General features: G+C 37.9%; 2 protein-coding genes across 3 annotated transcripts in view; one reads left to right on the top strand and one right to left on the bottom strand.

Moving 5' to 3' along the window:
* Positions 1 to 622, bottom strand: part of AIG1 (androgen induced 1) — a 234,085-nt gene extending 233,463 nt beyond the window's left edge. The window contains exon 1 of one of the 2 annotated variants that reach the window (XM_082669114.1): positions 347 to 622. In XM_082669114.1, coding sequence (XP_082525240.1) covers positions 347 to 487 — 141 coding nt within the window. In that variant the 5' untranslated portion in view covers positions 488 to 622. The remainder of the gene's footprint in view (positions 1 to 346) is intronic. The other variant, XM_082669113.1, reaches the window with a different exon arrangement.
* Positions 486 to 5,598, top strand: LOC309831508 (uncharacterized protein; the record flags this gene model as incomplete). Its single annotated transcript, XM_082668716.1, has 4 exons — positions 486 to 529; positions 631 to 907; positions 4,635 to 4,730; positions 5,524 to 5,598. The coding sequence occupies 4 exons, from the start codon at positions 486 to 488 to the stop codon at positions 5,596 to 5,598; spliced, it is 492 nt and encodes a 163-aa protein (XP_082524842.1).
* Positions 5,599 to 18,962: the final 13,364 nt, after the last annotated feature.

Here is an 18,962-nt window from a genome sequence, read left to right as displayed (position 1 = left end):
CTTGGGGGCGAACGAGTCTGAGGCCGCTCATGACCAAGGTCGTTCGATCCAGTTGCTAAGTTGAGAATCTTCCCGTGCCACCTCTTAGAAGCAGGTGTGTGTTCCCCTCCAAAGAGCCCACCACCTGGCTGCGCCCCACCTCCACTCGTGCCCCAGCTACCAGATAACGTTGGGTGCTACAGAAAGTGCTGCTGCGGGGGCAGCCTGGCCTTCAGACGCAGTCACTGGGGAAGAGGCGAGGACCGGCGTGGATGCTGGAGCACGCGCGCAGGTGCCGGCGCACCCACAAACACACCCGGGCTCGGAGTGAGGGGAGGACGGGGGAGGGGGAGGGGAGCGGCCTTACCAGATCAATGAAAGTCAGGAATTTCCAGCTCCCTCCGTAGGTCTGGTGCGAGGGCATTTCGATGGCCTTGTAGTTGCACAGGATAGAGCAGTAGGACAGCAGGATGGCCACCCGCAGCACCTGGCAAGGGACAAGCGCCATGTTCGCGAAAGGCGCGGACGGGCTCGGCGACGAGGAGGACGGGCGGCGCAGGGCTCTGGCGGGCGCCGTGGGAACTCCGGTCGCGGGCGGGGCGGGCGGGGGCCCTGGCGGGACGTGTCCCGCGGCACCGGCGCAACCGCGAGCGCGCGCGTGCGGGCAACCTCGCGGGCGGGCGGGGCGGGGCGGTGTGTGCGGGCACCGGCGGCTGTGGGGTGGGCGGCGTGGCGTCAGCTCTTTCGTCATCTACGTCATTCTGCTGCTGCCTTCGCGGGTCCCGGAGACCCGGCCCGGGGCAGCCCTTCAGAGCCCCGGGAGCGGGTGGGCAGCCTCCGAGGACGACCGGGGCTCGGGGAGCGCGCGCCGAGATCCGGAGACCGCGGCCAGCGGCAGCGGCCGGGCGGAGAGGGAGCGCGGCCCAGGGTGAGCGGGCGCGGGGCCGGGCGCGGGGGCCGGGCAACCCGCCCGGAAGGAGCGGGCCCCGGGGTGGGCCAACGGTCCAGCTCGGGGACTTGCTGGCCAAGTGGCACCGGTGGAGGCGCGCACGTGGGGGGTGCAAACCCGTGAAACGGGGCCCCCGAGTGACTTGCTTTATTTTGGACCCAACTGGAATTTTAGTGTTAGACTACTGTTAATCTCTATGAAATCCCCTTATTAATTCTATTCCAGTGGGTAGGCTGCCCTGCACTTTTCCACCGGGGGTTTATAAATATCCTATCAATATATAACAAGGCCGACTGTGAACTGTGGACAAGGGGTTTATAAATAAAACGTTGTAAAGAAAGGAGTGTCAGATAAGTTTCTGCTGCAAGATTACATTCAGTTCAAGAGCAGATCATCCTGAGTCTGGATGTAAAACCCGTTTGTGTAATTTAATACTAATCTTTTGAGGGTTAAACTGGTTTTGCCGTTTTCCTTATTTATTTTTTCCTACACTCCAATACCAGGGCTTAATGGAAGGAAAATAAATATAAACTGGATTCCCTCCACCTTCCAGTAAATGTTGTCACACTGAAGTTGCTTCATTCTGTGGGCAGCATCACATTTCAGCTAACGAGATGCAGGGTCAGATTATGAAAGACAACATAGGTATTTCCTGTGGATCCATTTAAAACAGGTGTCCTCTGAAAATAGTCTCTTGAGTCACAGAATGTGGAGTGAGGGGGCAGGGAAAGCAGAGTGCACAGTGTTAAGAGGTAAAGTAGCAACTCCTGAATTTTTCCAACCAGTCTCTTAACCAAAATAAAGAAACCCAGTAGATATTTTCTAATCGGCCTCATAATTATGCCAGTAGAAGTTAATGTCCTCCAAATCAAGATAATTCCAAGAAGATTCTACCAGCATAAAACTATTCATTATTGATGATTTCTAGTTTTATTTTCATGTAAAAGTTGGGTGCATTTTTAAAAATTGTGTGTCCATGCTACAGGTTCATAAGATTGCAAAATTTAAAAGTAGATCTACTGAAGATCTAAGTCCTTAGTAAAGTTTTGAGTTCGTGTGATATCCTTAAAATTTGATACACCTTCCTACCTTACAATTTAGAAAATCATAAATAAGACTCCCTATCCCATACTAGAAAAATATAATAATATTTGTATAAAGCCATTTAAAATTTTATTCTGTACTCAATTTCTTTTTAAGTAACTATACCATTCAAAAAGTGTTTTGAACCTATTCTAATGGTTTGCTTTTGTTATTTTGTGATTTGCTAACCATAATAAGATAATGAGTTTTGTGGGCTTTTTTTTTAAAAAAATGAAACATTTGCATAAACATTGACTCAAATATTTTATGAGAATGTCAGTCCACAATTTTTGGAACATCTTGCTGATTATTTATGAACACATCCAGGTTGCTCTTTTTGCTTTTTAGACCATATCTAGTAATCTTAGACATGTTTCACATGTCTCTGCGAAAAAAATATTAACCTACACACAGACTGCGTTTTTCTTATTGTAAGTATTGCAGTACAGTATTGCACTTAAAACTTCACTCTGTGGAAAGTTATCCTTTTTTATGAACTATAATACATTAATCACTGATAAGTTTTACATGATTCCATATTTGAGTTAGAGAATACTGCTTTTCATTGTACACTGTACAGAAGAAATATCTGCATGTCACTTTTTTAGCTTTTTCATACTGCCCCACAATGAGTGGGGATGGAGGAGAGTAGCCTTGTCCAGTTGAGTTTCATGAAAACATGTTTCCCAAGGGAAGAGTTTAAGACCGTGTTTTAGCTTTTAGTTATTATACATTAGTGTTTCTTTGATTACTGTTAATAGTTCTTAGTCTATATATGGGCTCAAGATATTCTTCCTTAAGTACTTCTAAAAACTGATACAGAATCTTCATTCTTTTTCTCTTTTTTTTGAAGGGGGAGAGCATCTAACATATTGGTGATGATAATCCCTACTAATTTTGGAAATGACAAGGACCCTCTGTCTCCCTTACATTGTCTTCCAACAAGCCAACTTCATATAGCCATGGGTATTTGCTTACAAATTCAGGAGGAAGAATTGTGTTTATGCATATCCTTATAATATTCAATGTTTATGCATTTCCTTTGGTTCTGTGTTTACATTGGATAAGCATTTTCTAACAGTGTCAATGTATTTGAAAGGATTATTTTTCCCCCTTCACAGCTGTCTGCACCATAGGGTAGAAGATAAGATGTGTCCCTTTGAGAGGTTTGGGCTTAGGAAGAATCCCCTCAGTTTCGCAGAAAAGATACGTTTGGGTTGCTCATTTTTCTTTATTATAAAAGCAGCATATTTATTATATTAAAATAGGAAATTAAAAAAAATTACTCCCACTCTCACCACCCACAGAAAACACTGTTAACATTTTAGCACATACCTGCCAGTCTTTCTTACAATATATACTTAGTTGTGACATAACCATGTAACAATTTGCATCAAGCAGATTTTTTTTGCTTTAAATTTAATAAGTATGTTACCTTATTATTTAAAACTCTTTGTAAAAATCATTTTTAATTGTTGCATAGCATGACATAATAGGAGCATAATTTTGCTTAAACTTTATTTTTGGATATTTAGTTTGTTTCCAGTTTTTAATCACTATAAATACACTGTAATGTCTGCATATTTAGTTGAGAAGGCCACTTTTTAGGGATTATTTGTAGCTCAAAAACCAGTTAAGAAACCATCCTTTTACAACCTAATGTGTGTATTTGTTCACATGTGTTTATTATGGACTGTGGTTCCAAGGAGAGCTCTTTTGCCCTAGAGAGCAGTTGGAAAGATTAAAAAGTGGGCAAAAATCATTCTTTTTCCCAATAATTGATGCTCACTACAGATATTTTTAATTGCTTTAGATATGAAACATAGTGCCAATACATTTCATTAGCCAGATTGTTTTGCTATTAACCAGGAAGGGTTGTTACTTACAGGGCAAATGAGCGGCGGCGCCTAGCAGTTGTGCTGATGTTGCTGATTGCAACGGTTTTTTCAGGTTTAAAAATGGACTGAATTTGCTATAGAAAACTCTACTGGGACTTCCCTGGTGATGCAGTGGTTAAGACTCCACACTCCCAATGCAGGGGGCCTGGGTTCGATCCCTGGCCAGGGAGCTAGATCCCACATGCATGCTGCAACTAAGAGTTCGCATGCCACAACTAAAGGAGCCCATGTGCCGCAACTAAGGAGCCAGCGAGCTGCAACTAAGACCGAGTGCCACCAAATAAATAAATAAAAATATATAAAAATATATATAAATATATAAAAATATATATATATAAATATATATATATATATAGAACCCTAAATTATGAGATTTCTAAACAGCAAGGGTTCTAGACAGTCACTGAAAAGCTTTAGAAAAAGTAGTGCTGAGATTTGGTGTGAGGCACCGGCTAGATCTCAGACAGATCTGAAACATCCCCTTCACTCCTGAGATCTGTCAGTAACTTTGCCAAAGCTACTTGTCCTGCCAGGAATGCTCTCGGTGTGCACATATCCAGAGCCAGCACATTGGGCAAGACTCAATGAAAGTCCACTTTGCCAGTCCCTCTTCGGGATGTAGGATGTCGTCTTCCGGCTTTGAACAATCCACGTGGATGGCTTAGTGGCGATCCAAATTCTACCTGTACTCACTATTTCCTTGTCAAAAACTGCCCCCTTTGCAGTGTCCGCGTTGTCTGGAAGCATCACAAGTGTGCTGTGTTAGAAGAGCCAGTCACTTAATGGCACCAAAATATCCCTGGAAGTGTGGCAAATTGAAGGTAATCCACTTACCAGAATCATTCTCAGGGAGGAAACGTTTTCATAAACTGCTTCAGTGGATGGGTGACTGGTGAGAGAGCCCTCCTAATGTGCTCCAGAATAATGGTAAATCATCGCTGAATTTCTTCTCCCCAGTGGGTGTCAGGGTAATTGCAGAGCTTTTGTTTTGCTGAGTAGACCATATACAGGAGTTTGGGAGGAGCTCACTTGCTCAGGGGAGTAGAGAAGAGGCAGACTCCTACCACCAGGGGGTCTTGTTTCCCAATAGCCTTCAGCCTCTAAATAAATGTTCAACAGATAGTTTAAAGATATTTCAGAAGTCTTAAATCCAAATCCTTCAGAGACCAGGCATGTATATAATTCAGTCAAGCTAAATGTAAGATAACAGTGTAAAATTGAATCTTTGAAAAACTGGAGCAAATGCCCTACGTAGACTCATTGTAGTTCAAATTTTTAAAAATTGTGTCAGCCAAAACAACAACGAGAACAACACCACCACACCTGTATGCTGGTGTCAGCTAGCAGGCTGCAGGGTGGGACTTTGGAAGAGTGCCATGTTAACATCCTACCCAGGGTGTCCAAAACACCCTCTCAAGCCTGCTGGACTCTGCACACAGAAGAAGGTAACAGACCCAAAAGGACGTTGGGAGCGTGCAGTGATGTGTCCGGGCCAAGCCACAATTCTGTGTAAAGTCGAAATCTGCTGAAAGGGCTTCTGAGAAGTATTCCATTAGTACACCCCTCCCGGTAGCCCTACCCCCATCCTTATTTTTCCTGTTTCACTGTGTACAGGATGACTGGAGCTTCAGTAGTCACCTTGTAAGCATGAAGAAAAGAATCAGAGGATCCCAGAGCGCTTTGCCCTAACATCTATAACCTGCTGAACCCATGCCAGCAGTGGCCTCCTTCCAGGCTTCTTGTGATGTGAGAATAACCCCCTATTTGTTGAAAGCAATGTAGTAGGGTGTTCTGTTACACGCAGCTAAATGATGATACCAGGAGACACTTGGGGTGATTTCCCGGCAGGCTTCAAAAAAGTGCTGAGTCATAGGACAGTGGGATAGTGCTAAGGAAACCAGGGTTCAAGTGTATCTATTTTTTATTTAATAAACACCCATATAACACCTACTGTGGGCCAGGCTTTGATCTAAGCCCTTTACAAATATTAGCTCTTCTTATCCTCACTGAGAATGGTTACTATTATTATCTGCATCTTACATAAAAGGAAATGGAGACAGAGAGAAAATTAGGTAAACTGCCCCAAAAGTCACACCGCTAGCAAAGGGCAGAGCTGGGATATGAAATCATGTATTTTGGGGTTTTAATTATAACACCAAGCTGCGGATACTGCCAGTCAGTGCACCACCCCAGGTTTAATTCCCCTTCTGTTACTGAGGAGCCATGTGCTCTGGGTTGTGTTTTCTCATCTGTTACAGTTCCCACCACCCCTCATAGGCAGCTGCCTGCTCCACCCACACTAATATCTGACAGAAATGTATCATATGAGGCAGAAACAACATCTGTATCTCAGCATCTTTGTGGACATCATTGTCTGATTTATAAGGATGAGAAAATTTTAGATATGACTTCCCCGAGCCACAAATCATTTTATAATAATTTTCATAAAACTTCCATGATTGACAATCTTTTAGTTATCATTAGACCATGTCATTTAGTTTCACAGCACCTGAGGCATCTGAAGTTATCTTTTGAAAACTTGAGCTATTTTCTTTAAATGAATGCTTCACCAATACCCACTTACACTCCATTTCACCATTATCCTTTTCACATAAACTACAATTTCATCACCAGATTCATTCAATAATTATATGGTTCCATTTATTTTCCAGAATTGCATAATGATGTTCCTTTACAGTTTGCTTAAGCTGATGAAGTATTTTTTTCAACATACTCTTTTCTTCTACCTTCATAAGTATTGGAAAATATATACTATGGAAAACAATATGGAGATTCCTCAAAAAATTAAAAATAGAACTACCATATGATCCAGCAATTCCACTCCTGAGTATTTATCCAAAAACAACCAAAAACACTAATTACAAAAGATATATGCACCTCTGTGTTCATTGCAGCATTATTTACAATATTCAGGATATGGAAGCAACCTAAGTATCCATCAACAGATGAGTGGATAAAGAAGATGTGATATATCTATCTATATCTATCTCTATATATAGATATAGATATCTGGAATACTACTCAGCCATAAAAAAGAATGAAATCTTGCCATTTGTGACAACATGGATGGACCTAGAGATTATCATACTAAGTGAAGTAAGTCAAACAGAGGGAAAAAAAATCATGATATTACTTATATGTGGAATTTAAAGGAAAAAACCAAATCAAATGAACAAATACAGCAAAGCAGAAACAGAGTTATAGGTACAGTGAACAAACAGATGGTTGCCAGAGGGGAGAGAGGTAGGGGGAAGGAAAGAAATAGGTGAGAGATATTAAGAGGTACAAACTTCCAATTACAAAATAAGTCACAGGTGTGAAATGTACAGTGTGGGAAATATAGTCAATAACTATGTAATATCATAACTACACTTACTGTGGTGATCAGTTTGAAATGTATAGAAATATTGAATCACTGTGTTGTGTAATAGGAACTAGCATAGTGTTGTAGGTCAATTATACTTCAAAAACAAAGAAACAAACTCACTCATAGAAAAAGAGATCAGATTTGTGGTTACCAGAGGTGGGAGGTGGGAGAGGGGAAACTGGATGAAGGTGGTCAAAACGTAGAAACTTCCAGTAATAAGATGGATAAGCACTGAGGATGTGATGTACAACATGATAAATATAATTAACACTGCTGTATGTTATATATGAAAGTTGTGAAAAGAGTAAACCCTAAGTTCAGAAGAAGAAAAATTTTTTTCTAATTCTTTAATTTGGTATGTATATGAGATGATGGATGTTCACTAAACTTATTGTGATAATCATTTTGTGATGCATGTAAATCAAATAATTATACTGTACACCTTAAACTTATACAGTGCTGTATGCCAATTACATCTCAGTAAAACTGGAAGAAAAAATATATATATATTGGCGGCCAGACATCTTTATATTGACAGTGAGAATGATAGAATCTTCTTTTTGGATGAAAAGTTAGAGATCAACTAGTCTAAGCCTCTCATTTTATAGATGATGGAACTGAGGCTGAGGAGAATTAAATGACTTTTTAGTGTATTTTTTCTTTTTCTTTTGTTTAAATTAATAGATTTTATTTTATTTTATTTTATTTTAGATTTTATTTTTTAGAGTAGTTTCAGGTTTATAGAAAAATGGAGCAGAAAGTATAGAGTTCTCATATATTCCCTCTCTCCATGCCACACACAGTTTCCCCTATTATTAATATCTTGCATTAGTGTGGTATTTTTGTTACAATTGATCATTATTACTAATAAAAGTCCATAGTTACATTAGGGATCACTTTTTGTGTTGTCCAGTTCTATGGGTTTGACAAATATGTGATGTCATGTATCCAGTGTTGGAAATATGTAAATTTAATGTTAGTAGATGCTAAAAGGTCATCTCCTAAATCTCAACATTACTTCTGATTAAAATTCTTAGTGAGCTATGAAAGAAACAAGCTTTCTTAACTTGATAAGGAGTATTTTTCAGAAATCCAGAACAAATATAATACTTAATAATTAAATATGAAAAAAAATAATTACATTGAAGTCATAAATTTAAGAAATCTTTCTGCTAATACCACTATCAGTCAACAGTATTCTGGAACTTCTAACCTGTGAAGGAATATAAGGAAAAGAAATAAAGTATACATATTGGGAGCAAATGTACTGGGAGCAAATGTACTGTAATCACTTAACAACAATTATATAACATCCTTGGAGCAAGACCAAGAAAATTATTTGATGTATTAATAGAAACAGAAAGTGAGTACAGGGAAACAGTCAATTCAAGAGTAATATACCAAAAATCAATAACAAGTTAGAAAATGAAACAGGAGAGAAGACTCATTAACAACACTAATAAACATACTTAGAAATAAATCCAACAAGAAAGACGTCAGCCTTTAATGAAATACAGAAAGCAAAATAAAGAATAAACATAACCATATTGGGGAAAGAGTATAAAGTGATAAATTATAATAAAGTTATTGCAACTACAATTGAAAACTAAATGTAGCATTTTCAGAACCTTGAAAAATTATTTTAAAATTTCACTTGGAAAAGAATAAATAAGTTAGAACAGCCAAGAAAAATATGCAAAAGATTAATGAAATCTAGACTTGTAGTTTATTAGAACATAATACAAAAATAATAAATGTCCCAGAAGAAAATAATTTTTATGTGACGAATACCTTGCTAAATAACAGCATGATAGAAACCATAAAGAAAAAGATGAACAGAAATGACTATATAAGCAAAGATAAAAGACAAATGACAAAGGAGGGAAATTTAACTGTCAAATCTGTGAGATAAAGGAAAACACTACTATGTAAAATACCCCAAAAATATGAACATAAATTCATAAAAGAATTCAGATGATCATGAAACATTTTTTAAAAAGATACTTCTGAAAGCAAATTTCACTTAGACTGGTGAAGAATAAAAAGGATTAAAATTTAAAGTATTAGGTATGACCATAAGAAAATAAGTGTTTTCATACATTCTTGGTGGAAAAGTATAAATTGAAATAATATTTCATCTTAGTAATTTCTCTTCTAGGAATTTACCCTACAGAAATATTGTCTCAAGTAATCAGAGGTATATGTATAATGCTGTTACCTTCAGCAAAAACATAAACGCAATCCAAAGGTGTGTGACTGAGGGACTGGTTAAATAAATTATGATAACTCCATATAACAGAGTGGAATACTACACAGCTATTAAAAAGAGTGGGATGATGCTGTGTATTGATATAGAAAGATGGCCAATGTGTATTGTTAAGTTAAAAAGCTAGTGCAAATCACACACACACACACAAACACTATGATGTATTATTTGGTAGTATGTTTACATACATGTTTGCATAAACACAGTTAAAAAGCTGGAAGGATATATACTACGTGTGATTAGTGGTTTTCTCTAAGGGATAGGGTGGAGACTCTCGCTGTTTTCTTCCTTCTAAATGATTTGGTTCAATGATGCTTATGTTATTTGTAATTAGAAAATCTAAAACAGAAAAACATGAAAATTAAGAAATACATGGTACAAATGGGAACTCAAAGCTAAATTTGTGCTTTAGTTCTAACTTTAAATACTTGAAGGGAAGAAATTTTGAAAGAAAATTACTTAGGCTAGTCCTAAATCTCTGGAATCAGATTTTGCAGAAATGTCTACCTTGCTCTTCCCCTGATTTTTCTGGGTATTACCTGCTGCACTGATTGATGGAGAGTCCAAAGGGATTTGCCTATGATCAGGATGCCAGTGTGTGGCGCCAGAGAGTCACCTAGCCCTAACCAAACTCAAGTGTTAGAGCAGGGTAGGATCCCCCGTCATCAAAACCAGAAACCCATGCCTGCCAAACCAATAATCTGACCTATAGAGCCATTTTTAAAAATCTCTAAATACTCTTCCATTGGTCCATGCACCACCACTGAAAGACAAGTAAGATGACAGCAGTTGCTGTATCAGGTAAAACCACCTGAGGCAGCTGCTAGTTTGGGCAAAAGAATTGCCCTCAGGACATGAAAACATATCTTTCATGAAGCAGGACATTGACTTGTAGGGAATAAAAAGAATATTAGAAATTAACTTGGGTAGTTCTTCTGGAACACAGACCATTTGTGATAGAAGCAGAAATTCCCTCAGAGAAAATTGCAGCAAATAGACTATAGCTACAAAATAGAGAACAGCCCAGAATATACAAATGAGCATGCCTCTTTGAACAAGTAACTGTATATTTTTACAGCATCACCTTCACGGCTAACAAATTTCATCTCCTTTACAGCTGTGTAACTGTAAGACAATTTGAAAAACAACACCACTCTTTACACTATTAAAATTTCAGCCCATACATGTACTTGTAAAAAAGGTTTAGATGAGAGGGAAATCCATACAGTAGTAAATTAATTTTATAAATTATTAACTAGCTGACCCTTTCATCTAAGTAAGAGAATCATGAATTTTTCTCAGCATTTACTTTTAGGGAGATAATAAAGTTAGGCTGTAAAAGGATTCACAACATCCTGCTGAACAATAGATGATAAAGTCCAGGCAAATAGTTATTGGCACAAACTTGTTTTTCTCCTTATAGGAAGGGAAATTTCAAGAGTAACTCTGCAAACAGAGTAATTTTTATAGAGTGAAGACAATACTGTGCAGTAAAATGTGCATTTGACTGGGAGGTAGACCACCGGATTCAGGCCCAGTTCTGCTGTTTATTAATCTGTGGAATTACATAGCTCATCTTGGGCAACCTCTCCAAACCCTAAACCTCAAGTTCTTTATCAAAAGATGGGATTGAACTAGATGTTTATAGTTATCAAATATAATTGCAGATTTTAACAGAATACTTCATGGTATATATATTCCAGGTTATTAATCCATAGGGAGTTGCTAAATAATGTTAGAATGTGGAGGAATCCAAAGAAGACTTATCTAAGTAAGGACTTCAAACCTATTAAAATGAAAAATAGAGAAAATGGGAATGAGGAAAGGAAGGAACAGAAGGAGGCAGAGGAGGAAAGAGAAAGGAAAGCGAGAGATGAAGGAAAGAAGGAAAGAAGGAAGTAAGTTAAATTTAGAATGATTTCAAGTTTTAATCTAATCTTTATTGGCAAAAGTTGATTCTGTTTTTCAATAATACTGTTCTTAAAATGTACTTTTTCCAAATTAACAAAAGTATGTTTTCAAATGAGTTATTACATTTGAAGTCATAGTATATGATTGTTCTTGATACAGTACAGAGAGTAGTACATAGGCAAATGGGCCAGTTTTTGTACATGAAATACACAAAATATATGTATAAATGTCATATTACTGGGAAGACATTTTGAGTTGTATAATAACAAAAACACCCGGATCAAATAAATCAGAAATGCTGTTTTCTCATTGAACAGGAAAAGTGTTTACAAGAAAAAGAGAAAAAAGAAGAGGAAGATGATGAGAAGCTTGATTTTTTTAAACTAAACTTTTATTTTTGAATTGTTTCAGATTTAAAGAAAAGTCATAGATATTACAAAAGATTGCTAGATACCCTGCACCCAGTTTCTCTTACTGTTAACACTGTACATTTTATGACACATTTGTAACTAATAATATACAACTGATACATTATAATTAACTAAAGTCCATACATTATTCAGATAGCTATGATCTTTTTTTGTCCCAGGATCCCATTCAGGATGTCACGTTACCTTTAGTTGTCAAGTCTCCAGATTTGAGCTTCCTATAATTCCAAGTTCCCCACAGCTGCGCCTCCTGCCTTCCCATTTTCTAGAGCAATTCCAGCCCTGAGTCAACGATATTTAATCTGCTCTGGTCCAGCAGAAAGAAGCCTTCACCTAAAATCCCATCATCACCAAACTGACCCCATACTAAAAGTTCCTGCTGAGGTACCAGATCAGTCCTGAAGCTTTCCATGGTGCTCTGTTCCAGCAACTGATTTGCTGAGACCAAGACCCCTTTGCTTTTCATTTGATCTAGTATGAAGTGTCTTCAGCTGAACTTTGACTTCTGCATTCATGCCCTAGTCACAACCTCCCTTTGGTGCCATGTTCTTAAAAGGTGGTCTTGTACCCAAACCCACTCTTGCTATGTGTCTCTGATTCTAAAGTTGGGCTGCTGCTTTAATCCAGTTCAAGACCTTTCTTAAATGACCTATCTGGATACTCTCAGAAAATGAGGAGCTTGTTTTATTCCAGGCGAATGCTCTGCCAGATATTGGAATCTTGTTCCTGAAATCAATTCCATCCGTGGACAGCTGGATCTCCTGCAACTGGGACCCACACATTCATTGAGACACTGGTGTCGTGTCGTGGATCTCCACTCTCAACCCTGGCGTCTAACACACGAGCCAAGGACTCCCTAGATGAAGGTAATGATTTCCAGGGTCCCCCATGTACTCAATTTTCTCTGAGTAAATGCCCATGAGCTTGAACCCAGGCTATAAGCCTTAGGATGCAGGTCAGCTTTCCCACTGGACAGAATGGGCCCTTCTGTCAGGCCTGGCTCCTCCCTGTGTGCCCTGTCCCACTGTGAGCCATTGGTCAAACTGTCCAAATGAAATTCTCTTTTAACTGAACAGCTAAGCAAAAAAGGGGAAACTCAGTTTTTGAATGAAAAAAATTAGGAAGATTTGGGGCTATTTCCTGACTTTATCTAAATATGTGTTAAATTCTACACTACATTTTGTGATTTTTACTAACCAGAATTATAATAGTGATTGTCTTTAACAGAGATCTTTCCTTGTTTAACACTACACAAGTCATGATTGGTAAATTTGACCAAGGTAAACTATTTACTTTAGTTCTTTTATTGGACATAAAATTGATATATTAAAAATTTGAAAATCAAATAAAAATATCTGGAAACACCAAAACCACTGGTTATGTAAATTAAAAATTCTACGCATTTTTAGGATCCTTTTTCTAGCAAGTATGTTTATTTGAAAAATCTGAACAAGTACTTTTTTCACCTAATTTCCAAAATCAGATTCAGCAGCTAACATAAACCATACTTCCTTGAACAATTTCATAGAATAGGCTGTGTCAATAAACACAATCTAGAAGGTATTTTTCCTTATATTCCATTCATTTTAATTTATAATTAATGTCTATTAGTATTCAATAAAGTTATTCTCTATTTGTAATTATTGGCACCTTTGTATTTAAGTGCTTCTGCAGTCTAGACAGGATACACTTATCTGTATGATAAATAATAGATAAATGATTAGTATGCAATTTGCTGTTAATGTGATTGATGGATTCCCCATTACACTACTTCTCTGTTCTTATTTTAGCTCTGATGCCAGTGGCCTCTGTCACTGTATGATGCCTATAATGCCTGCATAAAAATGCGTGGGGCTCCTCATGTTTCTTAAATCTGTTCTTGTTTTGTCATCTCACAAAAATGGTGTTAAAAATGGAATGGTACAAAATGGAGCTTCAAATCAGGGTGTATTTTGCTCAATTGTTACTTTGCTATATAAAATTTATTTTTCAGAGGCAGAATCTTGGGGGTATTTAGTGGGAGGTGTGAAGGAAGAGAAACTACAACAGAAGTGCCTTTTTATGGCTGGGTTTACTGAGGTGATGCAGAATGAGAGAGTGGACCTTCTCCTTCCTCCTCTGCAAGTTCACAGGGCTTGTAAAGGGTGACCAGAAGGCTGAGGCTGGGAACTTCAGGTGGACCTCAGGAAGTTTGAAAAGGCCTCTGTCAGCAAGCAAATATCCATGTATCACCCTTACTCATATTAAAATTAGAAGAAACCTAACGTATGTTTGGAAACACCCTTGCTTTATTTCTATCAAGAAAAGGACACAGGGGCTTCCCTGGTGGCGCAGTGGTTGAGAGTCCGCCTGCCAATGCAGGGGACACAGGTTCGTGCCCTGGTCCGGGAAGATCCCTCATGCTGCGGAGTGGCTGGGCCTGTGAGCCATGGCAAAAAATAAAAAATAAATTAAAAAGAAAAAAGAAAAGGACACAAAGAATAGGGTTAGAATATATAAATAATGAATATATAAATAATGAGAACAAGATTAAAATTGGAGAAAATATGTTCATGATTACAAGATGTAAAGTACTAAACAAACCCAGTGTCCAGATCCTAGTTTCTAATTCTATTCTCCAGAAAAAGGAACCAGGCTTTTTGGAGAAATGACTGATTCTAGGCCTGGAGCAGGCAATACACAAGATAAGCCTGAAGCATTTTGTAGTGTCATAAAGTAGGGAAGTGTTCCACAACAACAACAAAACCAAAGATGGAAGGATGCCAAAGGGAAACAGGAGCCAACAGAAAGAGCTCCCAGTGGCCAAAGCTGGAACCATTTGAGCAAGAAAAGATACAATGTAGTATTGAATTATAACCCAAAGTATTTAACAAATACCATGAGTTTCTTACTGGTGTAAATAAATGAATGAATAAATAACTGCACATGCAGAAGAATTCCAAACAGTTTACATTAGATACTGCCTTCTCAAGGAGGTGGAGAATAACGTCCACCCCTTAAGTGTGGGCTACTCATAGTAGCGCCCTTCCAAAGAGTACAGGGTGGAAAGAGGGGGAAAGAGTGACCCCACAGTGGAGAAGGCTTAAGGACACTACCTCAGCCAAGAGATCAAACTTAACATTATTAGTGATGAGTCACGTTGGTAGCAGGTACCTTTGATATGAGATGATAAAAATAATACTCCACCTCTGTGTTCTTCCTCTCCCAAATTCACAACCCCTGTCTAGTCATGAGGAAAAGATCATAAAAGTACAATTTGAGGGATATTTTCCAAAGTACTTGACCAGTATTCCTCAAAACTGTTCAGACCGTGAAAAACAAGGTAAGTCTGAGAAAGTGCCACAGTGTGGAGGATCCTTAGGAGACACGTTAATAAATGATATCCTGGATGGGATCCTGGAACAGAAAAAGGACAATAGGTAGAATCTAAGGACATCTGAATAAAGTGTGGACATTAGTAAATAATAATGTACCAACGCTGACTCATCAGTTGTGACAAATGTACTCTGCTAATGTCAGGTGTTGACAGCTGGGGAAAATGGGTACAAGGTTTATGGGAACCTTCTTACAATCTTTACAATTTTCCTATAAATCTAAAAATATTCTAGAATAAAAAGTTCATTTAAAAATAAATTTAAAAAAATTTTTTAATTAAAAAAAATAGTACTAGACCACAACATCAAAGTAGATAGAAGTCCTCATTCATAGAGCTCTAATAATCCAAGATTCAGACTAAAAATTACACGTAGAGCTGTTCAAAACAGAATTAATCAAGATAGCAAAAAAGTTAGGGGAAATTGGGGAAGATAAGAATAAAATCATCATATTAGGCAGCCATTTTTTGTCAAGTTTTCAAAAGTATAACAGCATAGGAGAACGCATATGAAATAATATTAAATGGAAAGATGATATTAAACTGTATATACAGACTGTCATACAGAGTGAAGTAAGTCAGAGAAAAATATCATATACTAACACATATATGTGGAATCTAAAAAAAATGGTATAGATTATCTTATTTGAAAAGCAGAGGGCTTCCCTGGTGGCGCAGTGGTTGAGAGTCCGCCTGCTGATGCAGGGGACACAGGTTCGTGCCCCTGTCAGGGACGATCCCACATGCCGCGGAGTGCCTGGGCCTGTGGGCCATGGCCGCTGAGCCTGCGCGTCCGGAGCCTGTGCTCCGCAACGGGAGAGGCCACAACAGTGAGAGGCCTGCGTACTGCAAAAAAAAAAAAAAAAAGAAAAGCAGAAATAGAGACACAGATGTAGAGAACAAAGGTATGGATACCAAGGGGGAAGCGGGGGTGGGGGGTGGAATGAATTGGGAGATGGGGATTGACATATATACACTATTGATACTATGTATAAAATAGATAACTAATGGGAACCTACTGTATAGCAGCGGAAACTCTACCCAGTGCTCTGCAATGACCTAAACGGGAAGGAAATCCAAAAAAGAGGGGATATGTGTATACATATAGCTGATTCACTTTGCTGTACAGTTAGAAACAACTGTAACACAACATTGTAAAGCAACTATACTCCAGTAAAAAAAATGCAAAAAAATATGAACAACACATATATCAAAATATGTGTATTTTGGTTCAAGTGTTCAGGGGGGAGAGTAATTTTAGCATTATGTTTTAAAAAACTTCAAATAGATGTACCATATGTTGCAAGCCCTGAGTCTGACTACTCCACGATATTCAAAACCCCTCGTCCTACCTTTCCCTATTATAGAATCAGGAATTAGGAAGTCTAAAATAATCACCTATCCTGGTATCAAGGGGTGTGCTGTGATGGGATGCAGGTAGATGTCCCTGGGGAGGCCCTTCCTAAACAAATGATAATGGTTCACAAGGAGAAAGCTTTGTGCACTTCCTTCTTTGAATCAGCATTACTGACACATGCCCGTAAGCTCAACAGCCATCTTTCAACCCAGGGGATGCAAACCAAATGCCAAATCTGGCAAAACAACATCAGAAGAAGACAGGTTTTCTGATGATATCATTGAGCACCTGTACCAGGCAGACCTTGACTCCTGGCTTTTTGTGGCCTGAGACAATTAGACCTCTTACTTTTGAAAACCACTGTGGTCAGATTTTTATGTTGTCTGTAGCCAGATGCAATCCTAATAGTTAGAATAAAGAGATAGGGAAACAGGGCCTGAAGGGTGTAACTTGAGGCAAACTTTCTACAGTCAATACGGAGATATGTGACAAAAACTTTTGAACTTGAATACGTACATATTTCGCCTATTTATATTTATTCTATGGGAAAAAGTATGGATATGCGTAAAGATTCAAATATATGAACACTAATTTGACCACTGTTAATAATATAAAAAAAATCCATGTCCCAACAATATGTTATTTACCTAAGTATTGTGAAATGTTTACATAAATTATGGTATAATCATCCAATAGAATATTTCACAGTCATTAAAACTCAGGTTGTATAAGTTCACAGGAAAAGTTTCATAATAAATGTAAGAAGGAGTTTTTTTCAAATTAGGAGCCATCTGATTTTTAAATAAAATAATAATCATTGATATATAATATTGATAGTGTATAATAGATATTAATATATAATATTCTATAATACATTGATATATAACACACATACATTATATTATATTATATAAATCTATATAATTATATATAATAAATGTAATTGTATAATACAATGTAATTGTAAAATATATAAAAGTATAATTATAATACATGGACAGAAAAGTTTTGGGTGGCAATCATATTGCAATATATAAATGTATCAAATCAACATGCTATACACTTTAAACTTACACAATGGCATGTGTCAATTACACCTCAAAAAACAGAAAGAAAAAAATTGGAGGGGATTTACTAACCAAAATTATAATAGTGGTTGTCTTTAACAGTGATTTTTATTTTTACTGTGTTACACTTCACATTTTTTACATTACATTTTTTCTACATTTTCGAGGTTTACATAGATTCTATATTACTTTTTTTTAACTTTCTTTAGGGGTTTATTAGTACAAAACAAAAAAATATTACTTTTTAAACCAGAAAATATACATATTATTTTTTAAAATTTAATCATGCTTAGAAATAGGCTGTGATATGAACGTAAATTCAATAAAGTTATTTTCAAATGGTTTGACCATAGCCTTACTCTTAATTAAATGCATTCCACCATGAGAAGAAATACTCTGCCTTGTGCTTTAGAGTCTAGAAAGCTGCAATTTGGTGTAACTAGGAAGCTGGATCCTACATGTGTTAATACACATTTCTTATGTGTTCCATGGAGTAGGGAGATAACAGTGTTTTAAATATAGCCCTTGTAAAATTTGGAAATTTGCATCCTAAATTTGGATTATTTGCATCTTCAATTGTGTTTCCACTAAGTCTCTTCATTCTTTGGTAATTATGTTTTCCTATATGTAAAAGGTCACCTTCTATTATTAAATCAGGAGGCATTATGGAAAAATGATGTGTTCAGTGACACTACCCCTGGAAAAGTGTGAGCTGAAGTGCTTTCCTTTCACTTTCACACATATTACCTCACTCATCTCCACAACCTCCTAAAAGGCAGATAAGCAACAGATGTTACCATTACAAACAATCATCAGATGAGGCAGTGGAGTAAGCAGGCGTAGTGGGATGAGGATAAGTTGATTTGCAGACCACGTGGGAGAAGATTTCAGAGCCAAGGATGAATCCAGGGTTACAGCATCAGGTAAAAATGTACTTGCTCAACATTCCAGAGAGGGAACTCCTTCGCCGCTTGACTTCTCCAGGCTATTCAAGGCCATCTTCTAGGGTGGAATGAGGGACAGCAGTTCACATGACTACTTTATGAAGCAGAAAATGGCATCCTACGTGGAGAAAAACCCAGGAAAAGACCCACATTAGCACACTCTTGGTCCCCTTACAGATTTCTTAGGCTTTTCCACTTAAAAGGAGTTGCTATCAGCACAATTCAGGGGCCTGGTGAGTTCTTTGTCCCTGGCATGGCTCCATTAACTCCAACCTGACTGGGATGGGGATAGAGGAGATTCCTTCCATCTCTACTTTAA

This window comes from Grampus griseus (assembly GCF_964374135.1).
Source record: "Grampus griseus genome assembly, chromosome: 13".
Lineage (NCBI taxonomy): Eukaryota > Metazoa > Chordata > Mammalia > Artiodactyla > Delphinidae > Grampus > Grampus griseus.
This window is presented reverse-complemented; position numbering and strand designations above follow the sequence as displayed.